Source organism: Microcaecilia unicolor, chromosome 3, assembly GCF_901765095.1.
Source record: "Microcaecilia unicolor chromosome 3, aMicUni1.1, whole genome shotgun sequence".
Classification (NCBI taxonomy): Eukaryota; Metazoa; Chordata; class Amphibia; order Gymnophiona; family Siphonopidae; genus Microcaecilia; species Microcaecilia unicolor.
In genome coordinates this window covers 104,764,889-104,790,955 of record NC_044033.1, presented here as the reverse complement: position 1 = coordinate 104,790,955, position 26,067 = coordinate 104,764,889, and the positions used below count along the sequence as shown (strand labels likewise).

The 26,067-nt window shown below is 39.9% G+C and overlaps 1 protein-coding gene across 1 annotated transcript in view; it reads right to left on the bottom strand.

Moving 5' to 3' along the window:
- Positions 1–1,269: 1,269 nt before the first annotated feature.
- The window catches only part of RALGAPA2 (Ral GTPase activating protein catalytic alpha subunit 2), an 898,249-nt gene continuing 873,451 nt past the window's right edge, over positions 1,270–26,067 (bottom strand). Inside the window, 1 exon segment of the mRNA XM_030196220.1 lies at positions 1,270–4,207. Coding sequence (XP_030052080.1) covers positions 4,056–4,207 — 152 coding nt within the window. The 3' untranslated portion in view covers positions 1,270–4,055.

The window sequence follows — 26,067 nt, the reverse complement described above, 5'->3', positions numbered from 1 at the left end:
AACTAAAGCTACTTCAATACAAGAAACAACTGAAGAACAATTGCTCTTATTAACTCCACAACTTAGTGGTATCTGCCTTTTGCATATATAATCACCATAGCTGTGTCTATGTAAGAAAGTCTTTCGCTGTGTTTAAACTTTCAGACGTTGAGAAAATGTAGTTACTTCAAACCACACAAAATTGGGAAAATCCTTTGGTTCTCATATTTTACATGTGCTGCCCTTTCCCTGTGTAAGAAAAGAAATGTAAACAGCAATATTGTAAAGTGAAAAAATGGAGAGTTCCACAGTAGCAACTGGAAAGTACAAGTTCAGTCTCTGTACTCAGGTCTTCATCATCTCTATAACACAAGAGGTATCTACATTTTGCTAGTAGATTGGAGTCTTTCCTGTGCCTGTAATGTTAATTGTGTGTCATCCATCAATAAACATAATAAACACACACACCCATCGGGTCGCAGAATTAGGCAGTGAAAGACTTTTCTAGATACCATGGCTGGGGCCCACTTGGACTGGCCTCCATTCCCCCCTTCTCCAATAAACAAAGAGAGACAGATCCACCGACCACAGGGGTAACAAAGTCATGAATTAGAACATCAGAGTTATGAAAATAGTACGATATTTAAAATCTTTCAAAAGACGAATTAACAGTTCCAATGTTAATTGAAGTTCAAATACCGGTGCTACTTGTATTTATGATAAAATCTAGAAAAACATTTGGCAGTTATTTTTTTTTTCTGGGTTTGACTATCGTATCAGATTTGCAATCCAAGTGAAATACCTTGGTGAAAATTCCGAAGAAGCTTTTGGATTTTGAAAACGAACTTTGGAAAGTTAGCAGTGAATCTATGCAAATCAGTTCCAAAATTCATAAAACTGAAAATAGTTAATTGTAAGAGCATCCTGAAAAAAAAAACCTCTTAAACTTTGGTACCAGAGGAGATTAGGACCGTGTGATTTTTATTTATGCTAAATCACAAAACTATTCTTTGTCACAATGTAAAATGTGTCCAACAACGGAAATGTAATGTCCAAAATCATGTTTCCTTGTCTAGTTTGAAACTAATGATGGTCTCTGACACGAATTTGTAATGTTTCCTAATAAAGTTTCTAACTTTTAGTTGAAAACGAAAGATCCATAAGACAATATGTAGCTTTATAACGGAGGTTTGAGTACCCCAGAAAAACAATGTCTTTTTTGAAAACCAGTTTCAATTAATAATTTATACAAGGAAACAAATTTGCTTTAAATAATTTTAATGAAATAATTTGCATAACAAAGATTTCCAGTAAAATGCATCATAAAAACATTTGATATGTTCCAACAATAAAGATGGGCATTTCAAACCTTTATTTTTGTCTAACAAAATAATACATGTGATGCACCAGAAAAGATATCTCATGGACCTGCTTTTCTTACAAAAGAAAACCTAACAATAAGGAACATGCTTTCTGGACTGCAGAACAGCTGATTCTGAAAGATTCCTGCGGTAGTTGAAATCTTTCAGGCTGCTGGATCTGATCGCTCTGTTCAGCAACAGCTGGCAGCGACAAGGGGTTATAAAAAAGCTCTACTTTTTCCCAGTTCCTGAACAGCCTCTTTCCTGGGTTTCATGGCAAGAAATAAGTGCATCTTGCCTCCCTATGGTAAAGCAAAATTAATTTATTTGACAAACTACCTCCTTCAGTTCTCCACGGATTTTTTTTAAATTCACATTATTTAGAGAGAGAGTGTGTGTGTGTGTGTGAGAGAGAGAGAGAGAGAGAGAGAGGAGAGAAAATAACACTTTTTTGATAGGAAAGGTTTGCTACTGTTTTTCCAATAAATGAAAAATTACTTTGATGTTAGTATAAAAACATTTACAGTGTGGACTTTGGATTTATTTGGTCTTAGTGCAAAATAAATCTTCTGTCATTCTGTTTTTCAAAACTGCTTCCATGTATCAAGTTATGAAGCCAAGCAGATGTTGCATTACTGTCTTGCCCATACTTAACAGTATTTGGTGCAGAGCTACTAAGATAGAAGGCATTTTATATATTCTAAGCTTAGAGTCAGTAATATTGATTTTACAGTTTTATTTGACATTAACATAACTATGCAGTGATTGTAAACATTCTAACTTCTAAGGGATGTACAACTAGCAACCAAACACTTCTCTGGTCTGCCATGGAAATGGAATTGTATCTGATAGCCCAACCCTCTTGTGTGTAAGGCTTCATCTCTAGATCCTTGCATTGCAGAAAACAAAGCCACCTGTAGGACTTTGACCAGTGTAAACTCAACACATTTTATTGGATACTATAGGGAGGAATAATTTCCTCGGCGCAAGCAATCGTTAAAACAAAAGTAATCTTTTAGGTAGACTTTATATATGCCAATCGCAGGACTGCTTGACTTCTCCTTTACTTTGTGGACACACTAAATCAGAAAGGAGCAAAGAACACTATCTAATCGAGAAAGTTTAATGGCAGCCATAAATGCTCAGTGCTGCAGCTTAGCTGCGTTCATTTTCTGCCAGCTGTGGGAGGCCAAGTCTCAGCATCCAGTAATAATTTCCAGTTTCTGGCTTGGACAGAGAGTGCATCTCAATCTTTAAATCACCTGAGAATCTGCCTTATCAACAAACTAGTCAGAAAGCCAACACCAAAGGACAAACTATAACTTATTAATAACATTGAAAACATTTATCAAATAGTAGTCACATAAAATAAAAACAGAAGTCATTGGAGTCATAAAACAGACATTCACCTGATGTATAGAGAGAAAATGAGTGGAACAAAAACATTCGCAAGTCCTATGTAACATTTAAGCTTCACCTCAGTCAGAATAAGGAAAATTGCATGGAAATAGTCAAATTAATTTACTAACATGTACATCAATATCTAAACAGCATCATTCATCCACTCAAAATGAACTAGAGAAGTTGGAGAATAAACCTGAGGAAGACTGAAAAGGTTACAGGAGTGACACAAAATCAGATCAAGATTAACGTCAATAGAGTCATTAACTGGCAAATGAAACACCTTCATTTAATTCCTTCCAATTTACTTCTTCTAAACCAGCAGCAGTTTCACATAAAACCTGTAAAACAGCTCCCTGACCTTTCCCTTGTTTTACACATGTACAAAATTAATAGAGAAAAATAACTTCTGAACAACAAACCAAAAACCATGAAAAAGATATTTCAAAGAGGATGCAAGAAGCATTCATTCAGTATGCTCACTCCTGCCAAAACCTATTTCCCCATTGTAATAAAACTTGCTGGTCCACAAATGTAAATCAACAAAATAGTGATTTCAAGAAAGTGTATGTTTCAGATATCTGGTTTGCATCACCCTCCTGTAACATTGCTGGCAAATAACAGAATAACTGAAGTTTGCAAGTTTAAGACAAATTCTCCTGTCTTCAAAGAGGTCTTTACATTCAAACTGGGGTCTACAGATAGCAGGATAGTTTACGTTGGAAGCAGTGGGAATCTAAAAATATTACGTCTTAGTGCATTTAAATCATCTTTCTTCTCTAATCTGGCTTCAAGGGTTACCATCTGGCAGCAGGTCATAAGGGAGAGAAGTCAGCCAATCCTGCCTTGTGAACTCCTGTTTGGTGGTCACTATCATCACCCCCTCCCCTTTCTTTTCCTTGCTTATTTTATGAGGATTAAAAAAAAACAATTCTAAAATGCCGGTCACAGTTCTTTGCTAGAAGAGTTTGAGTGAATAGAACCATTCTGGCACATTTGTCCTGTCAACCAAACCGCCATGTAAACCACCCCCAAAATAACGAAATACTAAGAAGCCCGTCTGGGTTCTGGGCACTACCCTTTGCCCTTCTTTTGAAAGGGAAGGGGAAGCCAGATTAGAGAATGGAGGTCTCTAGGTGGAAATGCAGTTTGCTTCTTTTCCTTTCCTCAGTAGAAATGTCACAATGTGTTCTCTCTTCGAAGGTTCCAGCCTACCCTACGAATTCAGAAGCGTACGTTTTGTGTTTAATCACCCAGAGTTTAAAGTTCTGTTCACAGACGGCATACTGTGTTGAATTAACAAAAACAAGTGCCTTAAGTGAAAGATTTGCTGACAACACTAGTGGAATGGAGGAGATTCCCCGAAACTTGGCTTTTTGTGGCACTTGGCAGCGTTGGAGATGCTGGGTCAGCAATCTCTGATCCTATCGCTCTGGGATTTGTACTTACAATTGTAGAGAGATGACCTACAAAAGAAAGCAAAAATAGAATAAAAGATCATGACAACACCAGGTCACTGTGTTATAAAAGGTACATTAACTAAGAAATGTATCACAGAAAATAAAATTGGCCAAAAGCATGAAATGAACTTGTACTAACAGTAAAATGGACTACTAAAATGTACAGAATGCCTACAGCCCCTCTAGCATAGCAGGTGATACTGCCAGTGCATGTTTCCACTCGTACTATTGCAGCATAGACATGTTGTAGGTTATCACAGGGATAGTGTCATAGTGGAAAAATAAGATGAGACATTCGAGGTGAGGTAACTCAAGATCAGCAGCCTCATTTGTAGCTGGGAGAAAAGTGGGCCTCTGGTAGACCTGAGGGATAGCGTGCCCACTGTCTGGGGGAATCAAAATCTCAATCTTCTAGCAGATTCTCAGCCCTTTTTCTTATTCTCTAGCTAGATCTCTTGGTATCAGTGGCTCACTTGATGCTGTAGAACACTGTTTCTCAAGCGGGTCTCGGAACAGTTTCTAGCTAATCTAGTTTTCAGTATATCCACACTAAATATATATGAGCCAGTTTTGCAAACACTACTTCCTCTGCATGCTAGGGGAGGTGGAACACCTTTTTGGCTGGAGAGGCCACATAGCTAATATCTCCAAAGCTTTCTATTTCTGATGCTATGTTAGGTAAATATTGGCGGGGCCATGATCCCAGGTTGTGGCCCACCCCATTCCGCTGCCTATGCTGCATGCACGTCTCTCTCATACATATTCTTGTTGGAGATCCTGAAAACCAGAATGGCTAGGAGATACTCGAGGAGCAATGTAGACTGCCAAATTAACATCATTGTCCTTAGCTCTATCTGAAACCATCAGATGAACAGACCATCACTCTTGAAAATTGTTAGGGTAATCTAAATGGCAGATGACGATTAATGTGAGCAAGTGCAAAGTGATGCATGTGGGAAAGAAGAACCCAAACTATAGCTACGTAATGCAAGGTTCCACATTAGGAGTCACAGACCAAGAAAGGGATCTAGATGTCGTTGTTGATGATACGTTGAAACCCTCTGCTCAGTGTGCTGCTGCGGCGGCTAAGAGAGCAAATAGAATGTTAGGTATTATCAGGAAAGGAATAGAAAACAAAAGAGAGGATGTTATAATGCCTTTGTATCAGTCCATGGTGCGACCGCACCTCGAATATTGTGTTCAATTCTGGTCGCCACATCTCAAAAAAGATATAGTGGAATTAGAAAAGGTAGAGAGAAGGGCGACGAAAATGATAAAGAGGATGGGATGACTTCCCTATGAGGAAAGGCTGAAGCATCTAGGGCTCTTCAGCTTGGAGAAGAGACGGCTGAGGGGAGATATGATAGAGGTCTATAAAATAATGAGTGGAGTGGAATGGGTACACGTGAATCATTTGTTTACTCTTTCCAAAAATACTAGGACTAGGTGGCATGCAATGAAGCTACAAAGTAGTAAATTTAATACAAATCGGAGAAAATCTTTCTTCACTCAACGTGTAATTAAACTCTGGAATTCATTGCCAGAGAATGTGGTAAAGGTGGTTAGCTTAACGGAGTTTTAAAAGGGTGTGGGCAGGTTGCTAAAGGAAAAGTCCATAGACCATTATTAAATTGACTTGGGGAAAATCCACTGCTTATTCCTGGGATAAGCAGTATAAAATGTATTGAACTTTTTTGGGATCTTGTCAGGTATTTGTGATCTGGATTGGCCACTGTTGGAAACAGGATGCTGCTTGATGGACCTTTGGTCTGTCCCAGTGTGGCAATACTTACTTATCTATTACCGGCAACTTGATTATTGACTTTTATTTCACTGTTAACATGTAGTTTCTATCATTTATTTAATTGCTTACAATCTGTAGTTGATTTGTGAGGCCTTCTGCTCCTACCCTTAACAAAGAACTTGCTCTGATAATTCATGGCTGCAAACATTAATTTGACCCCCCTCACACACACACATAAGATTATAGTTATAAAGCTAGCTAGCTTGAAAGAGAACTAGAGATTCATGGGGCCCAACTTTTCTCTATTGTTAATGGTGCCCTCTACATCCGGCTGGAGGAGCACAAGACAGGCTTACAAACTGGCACTTGAATTTCCTACATGGCAGTATGCAGCATTGCTACTGATCCTTGAAGGTGCATTCAAGTATTTCCAAGCATGGTTAGAATGCCATCTGAAAATTTATAATGCTCAATTATTCTTTAATGTAAAACACAAATGGTTTGTTTCTGTTCATCTTAGAAAATGCATTGTCACAGAACACTATGCGAACTCTGAATAAAGTTTTAAATATTTTCCTCTTCAAGTAGAATTATCCGGAGACTGTCAATTCAGGAACCACATATATTTACTGTAACAGAATATCCAAATAACTAGAATTTGTGAACCAGTAGGCCATTAAGAAACGGGGGTAAAACTGCATGTAAATCTGTGACTTCTGATGAAGCTCACCACGACCACTACAATATATATAGTAGTTTATGTTATCCATAGTCTATTAAAGAAATTACAGAACATTTTAATTAAACTAATGGGAGATTTATCCCATTTATTTGCAGAATTTCTCTAATATAGACATCAATGTTTCAGAATTGGCTTCACCGATACTTACCTGTAACTCAATTTTTTTAAAAAGCATATTCTGGGAAAAAATGTAAGACAGTACAAGAAAAGTAAGAACTGTATTGCATTACTTCCTATTAACACCTATTATTGGATCAAAAATCCCGCCCCCTCCCTACAAAAATCAGCAATGAAAAACAAACTAACGTTAAACTGTGGACTATGCCAAATTATCCTATAATTTGCTGCCAGAGGTATCTCCAGGTATCTTTGGAAAATCTCTACTTTTCTGCTCTGCGGAAATGATCTATGCAGACAAAAGTGAAATGGTATAGTTACAGATGAAAAAAAAGGAAATTTATTTCCTATCCCAGCTCATTTGCACTTTATCCTACACTTGTGTCTCCAGATTCAGGTAGTATAAAGGCAAACAGCTTAGGAATGTTGTGTTAAAGCTTTATAAGTCCCTGCTTGTTATGCTTAGCTTCTAAGAATTTACACATTAATGTTCTGAATGCTAAGTTACACCCAATTATTCCCAAAAGGTGAATGTGACTGAAGGTCAGACCTAAATAGCTTGTCTGAATGGGAACAGATGAGGTTACAGCTATTAAACGAAACAGAAAATGAATAAAATTAAAGTGTGTGTGTGTGTGTGAGTAACACTTGTCTTTTCCCAGTGCAATTATAAATATGCACTGAGGAATACAAAAATGCCTGCTGCAATCTAGTACGGTTGTTGCTATTGTGCTCGTCTCTTTTCCCAGGACAGCTGGGTAAGTGCGAATGCCATTTCATCAGGCGTCTCTAGGTAAAATATTTTAAAATTCTGATATCTCACCACAAACACTTGTTAATGTAAATCACCATCACAGGTTCTTTATTACACTAGTAGGTAATCTGGTTTTTGTCTTCACCAATTAGTCTGCCAAACAAATTGATTTACTGTGCTAGTACAGCAGCATTAGCTAAACACATGGCTAGAGTGTATGCAATGTATGGTGTACTGATAAAGCATATACAATGAATCAGAACAAAAAAAGGATTTTTTTTTCAAGAGAGCATGGTGTGTGATTAAAAATATTCAATATTCCATGCTGTCCCTTTCTACCAGATAATTTTATATCATGCAAGCTGACTGTAGCTATTCTGACACCTGCCACTGGCACTAATGGGAGATAAACATTCAAAGAATGTAATTCAAACACCTGTGTGATCTCCCAGTAAGTACAATTAATCTTGTCATTCTGTTTGCATGTACTGTCTAAAAGCAAGTACAAAATGGTATACCTTCAGCAGTACCTCTATTCACATGATTAATTTGAATTTCTATTGCTACTGTTAAAATTAGTGTGGTTGCTTTGATATCTACAGCTCCCTCTGCAGGCCAGGATGAATCACTGTGGTAAGCCATCCTCAGATTCTTATGTGTATTCTTTACAGGAGGACCATGGGAGTCAGTACTGCACAGACATTAGATCATACCTTGACAAGTTCTAAACACTGGGTTGCCCATGGCATCTAGCAATTTTGCCTTAGCATCTGGGATTTCTCGGGCAACAGATGTGGGGTTACTAAAGAATAGTTGGTTCCTTTGGTCAGACACCTTATGGCTCTTGGTGAGTTTGATCCCCACAATGCTCACACCTTCCACCCTGGCCTATATGGCTCAAACTCACTAACAGTGACATTGTGTATGACCAATGGAAACGGCTGCTTTGACAGTGGTAGTCATAAGGTGAGGGATAACGAGCTAGATTCTGGATTTGATGCTGGCTGAAGATGGCTGGTGCAGGGTGAATGACTGGCATTGACTAGTTGGGGGGAGGGGAGCTTTGACTAGTTTGACTGAGGTAGGGGAGAAGGAGGCACAGCTTCTTCCTGTTTCTCTTGCTCTTTCTATTTTTAGAATTACAGAATTTGGTTATTGACAAGTTATCTGTATCCTAGTTCTCTCCCTCCTTAAATAATATTTGTGAAGTAATGGAAGAAAGTTAATGTAGGAAAGGAAGGGGCATAGAGAGAGGGGGGATTGGAGAACATATGCACAGTAAATAAATATAGGAGGGTCTTACAAGAAAATTAGAAAAATTAAACATGGAGAGAAAAACTGAAACATCAGGGTGGTATCCCTGGGAACAAGATGAGAGAACATGAACCTGGGCAAAAATAAAGAGATAATGGTGGTTATTTTAGAAGCTCTATTCTTGTTTTGGACATCTGAAAACTGCCATTTAGACATTTATATTGGATATTTTACAAAGGCAGCATATCGAAATCTAATACTGTGAGGCGTGGTCTGGCCATGTTTTGGATGGAACTAAGGAAGGCCCAAAATATTGACATCCAACTGTGATTACAGAAGGGGATGGAACTTCCATGTCTACAAAGATGGATGTTGTTATTTAGACCTGATACTTGTCACGTCCTGGTTACAGAAAAGTGCTCTGATTGAGCAGCTTGTTCACTGGAGGGATTAAGGCACAACACTTCATTAATCCCCCAATAGTTGCTGTCTCCCTTCCTATCCCAAATGTGAAACCTGCAAGGGATATCAGGCTCTATGAGAGCTTCAGGTATTATGGACATTCGTAAGACAGCAGCATGCTGATCTCAAGTAGCCTAATGATTCAAGCAGAGGACTGAGACCCAAGGGGTGCAGGTTCAAATCCCACTTCAGCTCTTTTTTCCCTAATTGTGAGCCCTCCAGGGACAGAAAAATATCTACTGTAGTTGAATATATAAGACACCTGCAAACTTGAAGGCCCAGGTACAGTAGATTATGTTTCTGTACAATAGGTATGTTTATGTTCCTGGAGGGTTCACAATTAAAAAAAAATCACAAACAACTGAAATGGGGTTTGAACCTGGGACCTCGAAGCTGAGTGGGAGTCCGCCACCTACAGTCCTGCCAGTGGAGAGTGCTGTTTCACTATCACTGTTTCAGGAGGGAGAGGTAAGCTCTGTAGGGCTCCAGGGAACCTGCCTGCGCCTAGAAATTGAAAACACAATATTGAAGCCCCCCCCCCCCCCACTTTACTAGCATTTGGAGGACTCCTGTTCAGCATTCAGGGAACAGTGCCCCTGGGTCTCAGTCCACTGCTCTAAGCATTAGGTTACCGTTCTCCTCTGCATGAATGTCTGTGACATCATTTTATAAGATGGACAGTCCTATGCTGCCACACAGATGCCCGTGACCCTTGTTTCCCCCCATATATAATTTAGATGTTTCAGCTTGTAAAATGGATGTTTATGCAGGACATTTCTTTCACACTGACATTGATCTCACATGTATTTTAGAACACGCTGTATCCTCTTTGAGCAGGGACTGTCTTTCTTCTATGTGCAGCGCTGCGTACGCCTTGTAGCGCTATAGAAATGCTAAATAGTAGTAGTAGTATCCTGTTGCTGTTCCACGAGTGTCGGGGGTGGAAGGGGAAGATACTTCCTGGATGGAAAAGAGGGGAAGGGAGTGATCCCAGAGCCAAGATATGAAAGAGGGTTAATCAAAAGGATGGGAACACTAGGGAGAGGTATTCATGTCTACCAACTGTATCTACTACATAGCTTTCCAAACTGTGGGTTGACACTCAAAAAGGGATCACAAAACCTGTATTTGGGGTCATGACCTGGATGGGATCTCCATAGATGCATCATTTTGCACTTCGAGGGTTCACACAATTTTATGTGGCTGCAATCATGGGTCATGGCCACAAAAAAAATTAATAAGTTCTGATCTAATGGTTGGCAGAATAGAAAACAGTCCAGAAGGGAAAAAAAGAGACACAAAAAAATGCAGCAAAAGTCCAAATGACAAAGAAAGCGCAGCCAGAAGAGCCAACTAGTAGCAAACACGGAGGGACATTTTCAATATGACGTCTAAGTTGAACTTTGGACATTTTGCACTAAATGTCCCAAATCCAAATAGACTGGAATAGCAAAGAGGCGCTGAGTGTCTTGCAACAACAGAAGAGATAAACAGAAAGCAGACACTGAAAGTCCAAGCAGGTGTTTTTTTATTTGTACAGACCCGACGTGGCCACGTTTCGCCAATTAGGTTGCATCAGAGAAAGTGACATAAAACAGCTAACCAGGGATAAGAAAGGCTTAGCCCAGATAGCAAAACTGATCCTCCAAGATGACTTCAGCAGTAGTTTTTTCACAGAGAGTGGAGCAGCAGCTATTTTTATAGTGCTGGATATGATGGCGTGCTAGGGGCGGGAAGTACTGCTGGGCTGCTCGGTAGTATTTCCTGTTTAGTGGGCGGTAAAAGGGGCCTTTAACTCTCCATTGCTTCAGGTACAAACGTAGGAGTCCCTTTTACTAAGCTGTGGCAAAAAGTGGCCTGCAGTAGTCTGGGCATGTGTTTTTGGCACGTGCCAGGCCAGTTTTTACCGTGTTTGGGCAAAGGGGCTTTTTTTCAATGGGCCAGGAAAAGGGCCTGTGGTAAAATTGAAACCAGTGTGCGCCTATTTATGGCCTGAGCCCTTGCCACCCACTGATCTAGCGGTAAGGACTCATGTGCAACATGGGCGGTGACTGGTCACCATGCACCAAATGCCGATTAACGCTGGAAATGCCACATGTGGTAGGAAATAAAAAAAATAATTTGTCTCAGCGGTATGGGCTTGCACCAAATCCAACACAAATAGAGAGGGTAAAACAGCATACAACCAAAGTATACAAACAAAAAAAGCAACACTGGGCCTTCAAGACTTAAAGGCTTTAGTCGGCTATTTGTGCACAGGAGAAGGCTTTTGCGAGAGCCCACTTTTTCGTGCTGTAGCGAACATTTTGTATAATAACAGCGTAATGTGTTGAGACATTTGACCTTCACAATTTATCAACTGCAGAAATAAATTTTGACCCGAGGCAGGTGTCATTTGACGCCGAAACACGGCCCGTGTCGGGTCACATGTTAATAAAGTACTCCTGTTGTCCTAGTCTTGAAGGCCCCGTGTTGCTTTTTTTGTTTGCTTGCACCAAATCAAAAATGACCACGTGGGGCACTAGTCTGGCAGTAGTCTTGTTTCGGTGTGCGCGGCATGCGCGTAGAGCCTACCGTACCTTTGTAAATGGGCCCATTAGATTGTGAGCCCTCCTGGGACAGGGAAATACCCAGTGTACCTATCCAGTGCGCAACTACTGAAAAATGTGTGAGCAAATCCAATAAATAGGTTAATTAGATTTAATTGGCATGTACATGCCTAAATTTTACATGATTCCTGAAAATGGAGGCGCAGAAATGGGAGGGAAAGGGGCAGCTCAGGCATAGTGCAGGCATGTTTTTTCAATATGCGCAATTAAAGAATAAGGGGGATCAATGCCTAATGCGAACCCTGGGACTGGGACTTAAACGCTGTTCTATAAACCACACCTAACTTTAGGCGTGGCTTATACAATAGCGCTTAAGCGGGGGGTTTTCAGTGATTTTTTTTTAGGTACCATTTATAGAATTCACCCCTCAATGTGCAAATGTGTCCAGTCCATGAAAGTAGTACAGCAAAGGGAGGTCATCATCTGTCTATCAGTAAACACCAATGAGTACAGAATGGCAAAAACTTCAGATGAGTACCCCCCAAAAACATAAATAAGTCATAAGAACAGATTAAAAAGAAGTCATAAGAACAGATTAAAAAGTAGGAATAAACTAGAGTAGCACTGCAAATATAGTTATAAACACACAGAAAAGTCAAGAGACTGATTAGGTCCTTCTTCATCTCCCATTTCCTTTTTCAACATTGGTCTGAATGTTTTCCTAGTATACATATATTACCTGTAATGTGCATGTGTCCACTCTTTGCTACAAATTGTATTTATAAAATTTCATTTTTTAAAACTTGTTTTGAATTTTATTTTTTCATTCTTTTAACAGTTTTTATTATGTACATTCTATTTTTTTATCATTTATAGGTGTGTTTGCTCTTGTTGCAATAGTTGAGCATGCCCCCTGATGCAGGCAGTTGTTACTGCTGAAACATGGGTGATGGCTAAAACACCTCCATGGGAGGACAGTGCATATCATACCTTGCTATCAAAGACTGTTCCTAATTAAACTGTGTTTGCCACTAGTTGGTTCTTCTGGCTGCTCTTTCTTTGACATAATAGAAAACAGTCAAACAAAATCAAATATGCAATGTTTTTGTTTTAGGCTTAGCGATGAACACATACAATTTTTTTTCTATTTCCAACTCTTGAACATACTATATAAAGGCATAAAGGTAGCCATGAGAAAAGCAAGGAATCTCTAATACCTGCTGTCTTAAGTGACTGTCCTCAAGCTTTACTGATAGAGAGCCAAAGAAAAATAGTAAGTGTTTCTCAGACAGAGAGCGAGAGAGAGAGGAGTCTCAGTCTGAAACGTCTCAGGAGATGGAATATTGTGGGTCAAAAAGTAGCCCTTGACCTTCCACTAGATAAAAAGGGGTCCTCATCCAAGTTTGGACACATTTATTTGAACACAATCTGAATGCACAAAGAAGATACTTACTTTCATAAAAGGCACTTGCTGGCACCCACGATGGATATAGCAGTTATATTCATCTGCTCTGTGTACAGCTAGGCAGTGTAAGTTATTATCAGTGCATTTTTTCTAGTGAAAAAGGTGCCAGTACTCAAATGCGAGGGCCACCCTTCGGGGTGGGGTGATCATTGAAAGACCCTTCCTACAATAGCCAGGCCTCCTGCAGCCAGTCACAGAATCTATGACAAGGCAGAATTGGTGTGTAGAGCCTGAACTCTTTCATTAAAACTTGGGGGCCATGGGTCAATTTTAGCAGACAATGGAAAAGGTGCTGGTACTCAGTACCCCCAAGTACCCCCTCAAAAAAAGCCCTGGTTATGATAGTCATTTTTTTGTAATAACATATATCACTTAACTATTCTGATCATAGCTGAGTAACACTGCTACCCATACAGCTAGATGAAATTCCCTTTCTCCACTCTTGCACTATACAGAGGGTAATTCTATCCGAAGATGCCTAGATTTAGGCAGCAAGTACACGTGTAAATGCCAATAGTCTCGTCATTCATGCATGCATCTGAACACATGTGTATGTAAATGACAATGTTCTGGGTATGTGCTATTTTGTAAGTGCATGTCAATCTTTGAAGGTATGTATTTTATATTTTTGTACAATCGGGTGTACAATTGCGTGCTCAAATTACAGAATGCTATAACTTAGGCACATTCTTTGGCAATCTAGTCTTGAGCATTTATTTATTTAACACATTTATACTCCACATTTTCCCACTTAGTTGTAGTCTCAATGTGGCTTACACAATACCGTAGAGGCAGGCTCTGGTTCGGTAAAATACAAATACACAATATAGTAGTAGGCATATATGAAACATAAATAAAAGCAACAACGAAATAAAGAGGGAGTGGTGATAAAAGTCCAATATGGTCCATAGTTTTGCTGTGTCGCAGGAGGTAGAAAGTTAATTTGGGTCAGGAGGGTAGGCCTTCTTAAACAAGTTGGTTTTCAGTGACTTCCTGAAGTTAAGATGGTTGTGGATAGATTTCACGGTTCTGGGCAAAGCGGTCCACAGTTGTGTACTTATTTAAGAAAAGCTGGATGCATACTTTGATTTGTATCTATGGCAGGCGTAAATGGTTATGCCTAAAATATACGCACGTTTTTGACCTGTCACACTAGTATTCTATAAAGGAAAATAGGTGCATACTCTCCTTTATAGAAGAAGTGTCTTCTTGGTGCCAAAGATTACCCTCAGAGCGCCAGAGCAGTATTATTTCAGAGGACATTTTCAGTGGCACTATCTATACAGTGCTGTTGAAAATTCACAGATAGGGAACTTGCATGTTTCTTTACAAGCTGAGACAGGGCTTTTAAAATTGCCCAACACACGTGTGTGCATGTGGGGGTATGGTTAGTGCAGTGTGTGCTCATATATATAAATTCTGGATTTATAAAAGTATTCACTTAGATTTTCATGGAAAACGAACCCCCACAAACAGAACATGCAAATCTGCTTGTGCAATCTTCCCAACTCAATTTTCAAAACAAAATTTTTCAATCACGGATTCTCTCGCAGGCTTTCTGCTTCTGATGAACCTGAAAAAGGTGTTACTATGAGTTTTTGCCTCTTTGGCAAGTTGTTCTTCATATTCTCTTTTAGCCTTCTTTAGCAATGCATTGCATCTAGTTTGACAATGCTTATGTACCTTCTTATTGTGTTCAGTTCTGGAGGTTGTACCTTGCTAAGGATGTAAAAAAAATGGAAGCGGTGCAAAGAAAAGCTACGAGAATGGTATGGGATTTGCGTTACAAGACGTATGAGAAGAGACTTGCGGACCTTAACATGTATACACTGGAGGAAAGGAGAAACAGGGGTGATATGATACAGACGTTCAAATATTTGAAATGTATTAATCCGCAAAAGAACCTTTTCCGGAGATGGGAGGGCGGTAGAACGAGAGGACACGATATGAGAGTGAAGGGGGGCAGACTCAAGAAAAATGTCAGGAAGTATTTTTTCACGGAGAGAGTGATAGATACTTGGAATGCCCTCCCGCGGGAGGTGGTGGAGATGAAAACGGTAGCGGAATTCAAGCATGCGTGGGATAAACATAAAGGAATCCTGTGCAGAAGGAATGGATCCTCAGAAGCTTAACCGAGACTGGGAGGCGGGGCTGGTGTTTGGGTGGTGGGGCTAGTTCTGGGCAAGACTTCTACGGTCTGTGTCCTGAAAATGGGGCTAGTTCTGGGCAAGACTTCTACGGTCTGTGTCCTGAAAATGGCAGATACAAATCAAGGTAAGGTATACACAAGAAGTAGCACATATGAGTTTATCTTGTTGGGCAGACTAGATGGACCGTGCAGGTCTTTTTCTGCCGTCATCTACTATGTTATTTTCTTCATTCGGATCCTATTTCCATGCTTGGAAAGATGCTCTTTTGGCTCTAATAGCCTCTTTCACTTCATCTTATAACCATGCTGGCTGTCGTTTGCTCTTCTTTCCATCTTTGGTAATACGTGGAATACATCTGCCTGATTTAGGGGCCCTTTACTAAGCTGTGGTAAAAGGAGCCCTGCGCTAGCAGCAGTGCGTGTTTTTGCAGTGCGTCAGGACCCCTTTTACTGCAGTGGGTAAAAAGATTGAAAATAGAAATGGCTGTACGGTAAGCTCGCACTTGCTGCACGGCCATATTGGGGGGGGGGGGGGGAACACATACTGCCATCCATTGAGATGGCAGTAAGGGTTACCGTGCTAACCCGGCATTAATTATTTTTGCTAGCGCCGGAAATGGCGTGTGCTGGGGGTGGAACTATCGCCAGCACCCACGTTGGGCTGGTGGTAGTTCCGGGCTGCCACGTGGCAAGCCCGTTGCTACACAGCATCCCTTAAGTAAAAGGGCCCCCTTAAAGTCCTAACCTTTGCAGCCGACCCTTTTAGCTTCTTTTTAACCATTTTCCTCATTTTGTCATAGTCACCCTGTTGAAAATTAAATGTTGCTATAGTAGATTTCTTTAATAACTTCTCTCTGGATAGCTCAAATTTGATCATGTTATGATCACTGTTTTACAGCAGATACAACACCGTTACCTCTCGTACCATGTCCTGCATTCCACTAAGGACTAGATCTAAAATAGCTCCCTTTTTTGTTGTTTCTTGGACCATGCGGGGCTGCCCGGTTACTGCCGGGTAAGCCCCTGGCACTAAAAAAATAAAAGTATTTTTTCAGCATTCGAAATGGCGCGTGTTGGAGGCAGGCACTATCGCTGGGCTCATGCGGTAGTGCTGGACTGGCACGTAGCAAAGCGGCAATACGGGTAACCTCTGCTTTGTAAAGTGGCCCTTAACCTCCATTGCCACAGGTACAAACTCAGATTGTGCGCCCTCCAGGGACAGAAACATACCTGCTTCTATAATGTTTGGGCTTGTATGTTGTATATAAGAAACTAGTAAAAAAGCCCCGTTTCTGATGCAAATGAAACGGGGGCTAGCAAGGTTTTCTTCAGAGTGTGCATGTGGGAGTGTGTGTCCCTGCCCTCTGCCCTCTCTCCCTCCCCCCTTCGAGTCCAGTCCTTCAGTGTTAAGTTTCCTGCTGTTCTGTGTTTGTGTTACAGAGAGAGTGAGGGCATCTCTCTCCCCTCCCCCTCTGAGTCCTTCACTGTTACAGAGAGAGGGATTTCGTGCTGTGCTGTTTTCCTTCACTCATGGGGAAACTGGATATCTCTGGCGCTTCACAGTTCCGGCTGGAGGCTTCATAGAACGTTGGTGGTGCCTTTTATATATATATAGATAATTTAAAAAAAAGTCTCCCTCTTCAACCTTTCTCCTTGCGGTCTTCTTTCCATCTCTCATATCCCTGTTTTCATATCCCTTCCTTTGCACTTCACTGTTTTTTTCCTCCTTGCTAAATCTTGCCTTCCTGAATCAATGATCAAGTACAGTGTTGAGTCAAAGATTGGTAGAAAACAGGATGGTTTACCGCACTGGCAGGAAGAAGCAGGTAGTAGAGGGAGGGGGAAAGAGGTAGCCTGCATTAGTGATAGGAAGGAGAAAAGTGACTAAAAATAAAGGGAAGACAACCCAGGTTTCAGCTGTGGATGGAAGATACCTGACCTGCACTAGGAGGTGGAAGGACAGCTTGGGTCAGCAATGTTAGATCAAAGCAGTGTTCCAAAATTCTGGAGACAAGGCTATATTCTGAAGCAAAGGGCAGTAATGCTGAAGCTGTTAAATCACACATACACACACAAAACTGGGGCCCTGGTGAAACCGAAGGTACACGTCTTGAATATTTTAAGGCAGTTGCTTCCAAGACTAATTTTAAAGGAGAAAATCAGACATTAAAAACGTATTTTTAAAAATCCATTTTAAAGTCACACATTTTGATAATTCTTTGATACTTTGGAGCTCATTTTCAAAACAAGAAAATGTCATAAGGTGGCAGGAGGACGTTTCTCTCTCAAAAAAGTTCAAGTTGCGAGATTCAGCACCCTGATTTTTAGATGATTTGCTCCATAGTTCATCCAAATTTCAAGGGGGCATGATGGAAGCATGTTCTGGGTGGGACACAGGCAACCCCAAAAGATAGATATTTCTATCTACAATATTCTTCTACAATAATGGAACAAAATGAAAACGTCTAGAGCCAGAATTAAGATGTATTTGGCTAGACCTTTTTCAATCATGACTAAGGGCCTCTTTTATCAAACTGTGCTAGCAATTCCAGCAAGGCAAAGCTGACAAAGCCCATTCAAAGTGAAAGTGCTTTGTTGGCATTACTGCACTGGGAATCACTAGCGTGGTTTAGTAAAAGAGGCCCTAAGAGTCCAAAAGTTGTCCTAAATGACCAATGGATTACTAGAGGGATTAAGGCATAACCCCCCTTACTTCTCCAGTGATCACTGATCCCCTCCCAGCCCTCTAAGGTATGACAGTACATCTATCCAGGAGCATATAATAACTAATAAAATATAATGCAAGTACTTAAGTGCTCAGAAATAAATCAGTGCCCCAAAGTCATTTTTAAACCACATCCAGGCACCCTTATCTCAATCATCGCACATCGCCCCAATTCTTTTCAAGCATAAGCATATAACAAATAAAATACTTAGCTTGCAGAAGGTGTATCTCATATTTCAGCATGAGTGAGATTAGAGGGTATCCTTTTAAACAAAAAGCCCCAACAAGAATCCATGTTTCGCCTTAGAAAATAGCTTCATCAGGGGGTCTTAAACTAAATGGGTTAGATATCTTCACCCGACTCCTGGTTATTTCAAGATAGAGTTGGGTGGAGATATGTAACCCAACTCTATCTTTAAATAACCAGGAGTCAGGTGGCGATATCTAACCCATTTAGTTTAAGACCCCCTGATGAAGCCATTTTCTACAGCGAAACACAGATCCTTGTTAGAGCTTTTTGTTTAGAAGGGCACCCTCTCGTCTCGCTATACCTTCTGCAAAAAAAGTATCTAATTTATTATATGCTTATGCTTGAATGGAATTAGGACTATGTGCAGTGATGAGATGAGGGTGCCTGGATGTGGTTTAAAAATCAATTTGGGACACTGATTTATTTCTGAGCATTTGAGCACTTACATCATATTTTATTAGTTATATGGTCCTGGATAGTTGTATACTAGTGACATTCTGCTGTTACCCAGGTGTATTTTTGTCACATTAGTAGTCTCTGATTTTTCTTTTTTGAATGACAGTACATACCAGCCTCTATGACAGACTCACATATAATAGCCATTGCTATTAGAGCAGCAAGAAGGTCCCAGGAGTAGCCTAGTGGTCAGTGCAGTGGAGTGCAGAGAAAGGGACTCAGGCCCATATCCCACCCTAACTGGTATACTTGTGGTGGAACGTGAGAGTCCTCCAAAACACACTAAATACCTACTGCACCTACATATAGGTGACACCTGCAAACTTGAGAGCTACTGCAGTGGTGTACAGTTACAGTAGGTATTTTTCTGCTCCTGGAGGGCTCACCATACAAGATAAGGGGGTTGTGGTGAGATGTGTACCTGGGACCTTTTATGTGAAGTCCACTGCAGTGCCCCCTAGGCTGCCGCTCTGCTGGGATATCTGTGTGGCCTCCAGGCATCCCAATGGCTGCTTTTGGGCTTTTTTCTCTTGGACATTTATTTTCCAAAATGTTCCCAAAAGAAAAATGCACTGAGCACAAAATGCCTAGGAAAAAGATGATTTTCAAACTAAAAAGATAGATTTTTTCAGGTTCCAAAATGGCTATGTTCATCACTCAATTTTTGGAAGTTTGTAGCAAAACCTCCAAAATTGGACTTAGACATTTTCTCGAAAATACTTCTTTTTGTGTGTAAAAACAAAAATCAACATTTCATGAACAATGAAACTAGGGGGGGGGGGGGGGGGAATATAACCTCAGATTTCCTACAAAGAACAATCTTGAAACCCTGCAAGCACATTTTCACAGGGAAAATGAAGTAGCTGGCAGCAAAGTTTGCAATTGAGACCACTCATGGGGATTTCAAAAATAAATCCTCACATGTAATGTTGTGCACAGGCACCTGTGGTCAAATTGTATGTTTCAGTGAATCTCTACGTGAACAGAAGTTGCAAAGTACAAAGTACAACATCTTTGTGCAAATCTTTTAGTATGTGCTAAAAAATAAGTAATTACTATTTGATGTTTTTAACCCATTGAAAATTATAAATAAGTAAATACGGTAGGTGCAAAAATTTGAACACCATAAGGTTGATTCCTTTGCTGTAAGTAGCTACCTGAGCATTTGAAAATGAAGATAACTCACTCTTACCAAGCAGGGGAAGGCTACAAAATATTTGAATGTGCTTCTAGATAGCTATTTCAACTGTCAGAAGCATTGTTAAGAAACTGAAGTTACAAGTAGATGTTGAAATTAAGCCAAGATCTGGAAGACCAAGAAAAAATCTCTTATGGAGCTCCCCAAAACTGGTCATAGTACAGCAATCCTTATACAACAATGATCTGTTTGGGAGAGTTGTTAGAAGGAAACCTTTTCTATGACCACATCACAAAATTAATTTAAAGTACGCATTTAACATTTATTTTCAAATTACTATATAATAATATATGAGAATGTTAAAATATTAAATGCTTTAGGTGTTTATATAGGCTTATATATGTATGCTTGATGAGTCTAAATATTAATCTTTGGTTTTATTCATTATATGTTAAAATTTTTTTTAAAATATATTATTTCTGTGTTTTGTATTCTATGTAGACCCCTGACGCAGGTGCTAGTCACTGAAACAAGGCCCGTGTCGGGTCTTTTTGTCAAGGCTCATTCATTAAAGAACTGTGTTCCATTTTTAAAGGCCCGTGGTGCTGTTTTTTTTGTTTGGACTTTAGTTTGTACTTCGTTCCCTCTCTTTTGTTATATCGGAATCTGGACTGATGAAATGAAAATTGAAACTGTTTGGCCATAAACCACCAGTGATACATTTGGAGAGAAAAATGTGAAGTATACCTCAAAATCAACCGCAAAGTACTTGCAGGGAAGAAAAATAAAGGCTTTAGGATGGCCTTCACAGTCTCCAGGCTTGATTATTATTGAAAATCTGTGGGGAGATTTTGTACATGCAGTGCATGCTAAGAGACCTAAGAATATTTCTGAACTAAAGAGCTCTGAAAGAGAGGAAAACAATTTCAAAGCAGGAATAGAAACAGACCCCTTAGCTACAATGATCCCTCTTTACTCAGAGGTCTTCTAAGGTGAATAATAAGGAAGAAGGACCTTGTGATACTTTGAATTCACCAGATAACTTGGGCATATCTAAATTCCTTGAGTCATCTCAGGAACCAAGAGCTACATTGTTGGTTTCTTTTCAATTAGAGCATAAAAAGTTAATTCTGAATGCATATTTTGCTAAGAAAAATGTTTTTTTATTTTCGGGCAGAAGATTATGATTTTCCCAGATGTTGCTAGACCCACTCAATTACGTCATAAGGCCTTCCTTCAGTTAAGGTCAAGGATCTTTACTTTGCGGGTCTCTTTTTTTTTTTTAATTTCCTTGCAAATACCTGGTAACACTTGAGGATAAGTCATATATCTTCTGAGACCTGATACATTTGGAGAATTTTTGTTGGAAAAGGAAGCTTTGAAATGTATATTTTTTTCCTTTTGGTTAGGTAAATAGGTTTTATAAGTGTTGTACTTGTGGGGTCTGCTGTTTGTTTTCTTTTTCCTTTTTGGATTTATTATCTATGAATAAAATGGGATCATTGTAGCTCATATGGTTTTCCGTAATGCGGACTAGTATGTCGAGTGTTTTCTAGATACTGATTTGTATTATTGCTGCATATTTCTTTTTATGTTTTGTTAAATGTAAAAAAAAAACCAGAGAAAAGAAAAAGACCCTTAACAGGCAAAGGAAAGTGTTTGAAAATTGGAGGGTTATTTCTGCCAAAGGAGATAGTACAAAATGCTTACAGAAAGGATGTCCAAAAGCTTTACAGTTGCCATAGTCACTGTTTTACTATTTTGAATCTGTAAAAAAAACCTGCAAAGAAACAGTAGTTGTGTATTAAAATTTGCAGTAATGTTTAGTGTTGCACTATGTACAGGTTATCTCAGTTTCTGATCACATAAGGATCCACTGAAAGATATAATTTAACCTGAAGTGCTTAAACTTTCGCACATAACTATGATCAGCTGGCTCCACATTCCCTTTTCACTGTGGATAAAAGTACTTCCTTCCCCTTGTTTCAGTGTCAATATTTTATCTGTAGAGGAAGACAGAAGTCTTCAGCATAGCTTTGTGGGCAAATAAACAAATGTTTTGAAAGTTAAAAACTATCTGCAATGCAGGTGGTAAACTCTGCATGAATCTGAGCAGGCATATTTGAATGTGAGGCACCAGAAGAGAAAGAATGAAACCACTAATTGGTTTGGTGCATTAAGACCTACAGGAAAAGCTGAAATCCTGGTACATAAAAGCCCACAAAGATTTCTGAGGAATATTGTGATATTGTAAACAATTTATCTGTATTACTGCCTTTGACCAGAATGTCTGCTTTTGTCTTGATACAATACAATCTTTCAATACTGTGATATTACCAAAGGGAAAGCAAGAATTTGTATTGGATTGAAAAAGGCATTATAGAGCTACAGAAAAGGGTAAAGGGTTATGGATTTGATATACTGCCTTTCTGTGGCACAACCAAAGTGGTTCACAATCTTAAGTTTGTACTTAAGATAATGGAGGGTTAAGTGATTTGTCCAGGGTCACTAGGAGCTGAAGTGGGAGGCAAACCTAGTTCTCAGGCTACTGAACTAACCATTAGGCTACTCCTCCACTCCAGCAGCATAAAAGGGGGGTTCCAAAATGCTACTCAAATATGTAAAACTGAAAACAACCTTTTATATCATTTTCCCTGTATATGCTGCTGGATTCAATAAAGCAAACCTAGAGATCCGCACCAAAATCCAGGCGTATTCTATAACAACGCGTGCAACTTAATTGGCTTAACAAGCTAATCAGCACTGATAACAGCACTAATTGGGAATAATTAGAATTTATGTGCACAATTCGCCAAGCGTATTCTGTAATGAACTGCACCTAAATTCTAATAAGCACTGTTCAAAAAGGGTATGGCTATGGGAGGGGAAATGGGTGTTCCGTGGGCATCCTTAAATTTACATATGTAATTATAGAATATGGCCCAGTGTGCATAAATCTATGCACGGGTATTTCTGCTATGTTTTCGTTGGTGTAAACGGAGGCGTGTAGTTTTAGGTATATACCACACCTAAATCTAGGTGTCGTTTATAGAATACACTTAAGCGGAAACGTTTACAATGTGGATTTTTTAGGTGCCTTATATAGAATCTGACCCATAATGGGTAAACCGTGAAAAGCGGTATATCAAATTCATGACCCATACCCATAACCTTTTAGACGTAATTAAGCATGGCTATTTACACAGGTATTTAGGGGTCATTTTACTAAGCTGCAGTACGTACTAATGCGTGCTTACCGCAGATTAAATTGAACTACAGCAGGGCATGCTCAGGCATCCCGCGATATAGTTTCTGCATGTTTGCATGTGCTACCCACTTGCTAAAAAATAAAATGTATTTTTTAGCACTGGCTAATTGGTTAGCATGTGGGCATTGGGCATTGCCACACACTGATTAGTACAGGATTGTCGCGTGAGCCCTTACTGCCTACGAAATAGGTCGTGATAAGGGCTCAAGTACTAACGGAGCACGTGGTCACTATTGGAAAAACAGAAAAATCTGCTTTTTACCAGCAGCACATTTTGGCACTGCTTAGTAAAAGAGCCCCTTAATTAGGTTTTAATGTTTGGGTATACTATTCTTTTATGGGACTAGCTAATTTTAATTTTGGGGGTGTCTGGTTATAATCATAGAAATCTAATCATTAAGGATAATATTTTTTATCAGCAAATTTTAAATTTACATAACCTACTACTACTTGACATTTCTAAAGCGCTACTAGGGTTACGCAGCTCTGTACAATTTAACATAGAAGGACAGTTCCTGCTCAAAGGAGCTTACAATCTAAAGGACAAATGTACAGTCAGTCAAATAGGGGCAGTCTAGATTTCCTGAAAGGTATAAAGGTTAGGTGCCGAAAGCAACATTGAAGAGGTGGGCATGGAGCAAGGATTTGAAAATGGGTAGGGAGGGGGCTTGGCGTAAGGGCTCAGGAAGTTTATTCCAAGCATAGGGTGAGGCGAGGCAGAATGAGCGGAGCCTGGAGTTGGTGGTGGTGGAGAAGGGTACTGAGAGGAGGGATTTGTCCTGTGAGTGGAGGTTACGGGTGGGAACGTAAGGGGAAATGAGGGTAGAGAGGTAATGAGGGGCTGCAGACTGAGTGCATTTGTAGGTAAGAAGGAGAAGCTTGAACTGTATGCGGTATCTGATTGGAAGCCAGTGAAGTGACCTGAGAAGAGGGGTGATTTGAGTATATCGGTTCAGGCGGAATATAAGACGTGCAGCAGAGTTCTGAACCAACCAGCTTGTACAGATTAACTATGAGAGAACAATTAGAAAAAACCAAAAACAAAGAAACACCCAAGGTACAAATCCAAACCGAGAGGGAAAATCAAATAAAGTAAAGCTCAAGCGTAATCTTTATCAAAAGTTGTGGTCAATGATAATACCGAGGAATTTCCGACTGTGTGAGATAGGGAGGGTATAGTCTGGGGTATTGATAGTTGTGAGGTGGTCAGCGCTGTGTTGGGATGAGAGAATGAGACAGTGTGTTTTTTCTTTATTGAGTTTTAGTTCGATGTTAATGCTTCTACTATTAATAAAGGCATAGAATTGGGGCAAGTCAGAAAGACATATTTAACCAAATTCAATTTAACTGTAACTCTTACAAGGGAATAAAAAAGAACCCACAACAAAAATAAACAAACAAAAAAAAACCCCCAATAGAGCTCTCAACTGAAACAGTCCTAGCCTAAGAATAAGAAACCATCTCTGCCTTGCCACATCAGAAAACAATCTAACATTACACTTCATAAAGGGAGTTTATGAATGTTTAAAATAATAATCTAAGAAGCCAATTCATGTCCTCAGACAAGACACAAGCAAAGTAGCTGGAATAACATTATGAAATTCTGAAATGTCCAATATAGCAGGCACATCAAGCCCCCTTAAGAAAAATCTTTATTGTTAGTGATAATCAGGGGCGCAGCCAGACAACAGATTTTGGGTGCGTCTAGGCAAGAAGTGGGTGGGCACCAAATGTTCTCCCCCCTCCCCCAAAACCATCACCATAAAAATATCTCAGCTGGCAGGAAAATGCTTCTTTCCACCTTGGCAGTCTGCAGCAGGCATGCGCTGAAAACTGAGCATGCGCAAGTGCCAGTATCATGGAGAGTAACATTTTCGTTACCATCAGGGGGAAGTCTTCAGCTGGCCAAGCTTGGGATCCCCACCAGCTACCGCTAAACGTGTGCTACTGTTGGGTGGGCCGGAGCCCTAAGTGGGTGGGCCCTGGCCCACTCAGGCCCACCTGTGACTATGCCAGTGGTGATAATAAGCAACTAATATATCTTTGAAATCAAAGGTACTGACTCAAGGTACTTTTAAATATCAGATTTTTTTAAGCATATCTGTTGGTGTAATAAGAGGTGACTGGAAAATGTATCAATCTAAGATTAGTACTAAAAACTGAAAATTTGAAAAACACAGTTCAAAGTTCTTTGCTATACAGTCCTTAACCAATGTACACTCAACTTCCTGAGAAGTTTATATCTTCAAATTTTGCTACTCTAGAAAATTCTGAGTTTTAACCATCTCCTTCAAAGTTTCAATTTTAGTCTCTTGAACTGCGATGCTTTTATGAAACATCTTTATCTGGGAAAACATGACTGCTTCCACAGACTGTATTGCTTCTCAAATTGTCTCAATGGTAAAGATTGGAGGATGCTGGAGGGAGAACAAAGCAGCTGAAATACTCACAGAAGGCTGCCCAGATCACTGTAAATGAGGCCATGCAAAACTGAATTCAGAGGCTGGGCTCGCATGTCTTTCTGCCTCCAACATTGCTGCTCCTTCTCCAACTCCTGAGGTGGTGACTCCCAATTTCAAGGGAGTAAGCCCAGGAGCTTTCATCTCCAAGTCAGGATTTTCCCCTCCCAACGCTATTGATGCAATCAATACAGCTGAAGCAGCTATGACAAGACTCTTTGACTCCTCCTGTACTCTGGGTGGGGACAGAGGGACTCGTGGAGCTGAACGCCACTGTGTTGAAACAACCAGCAGACCAGAAGACAACAAGAGATTTGAGCGGTGCTCGAAAGAG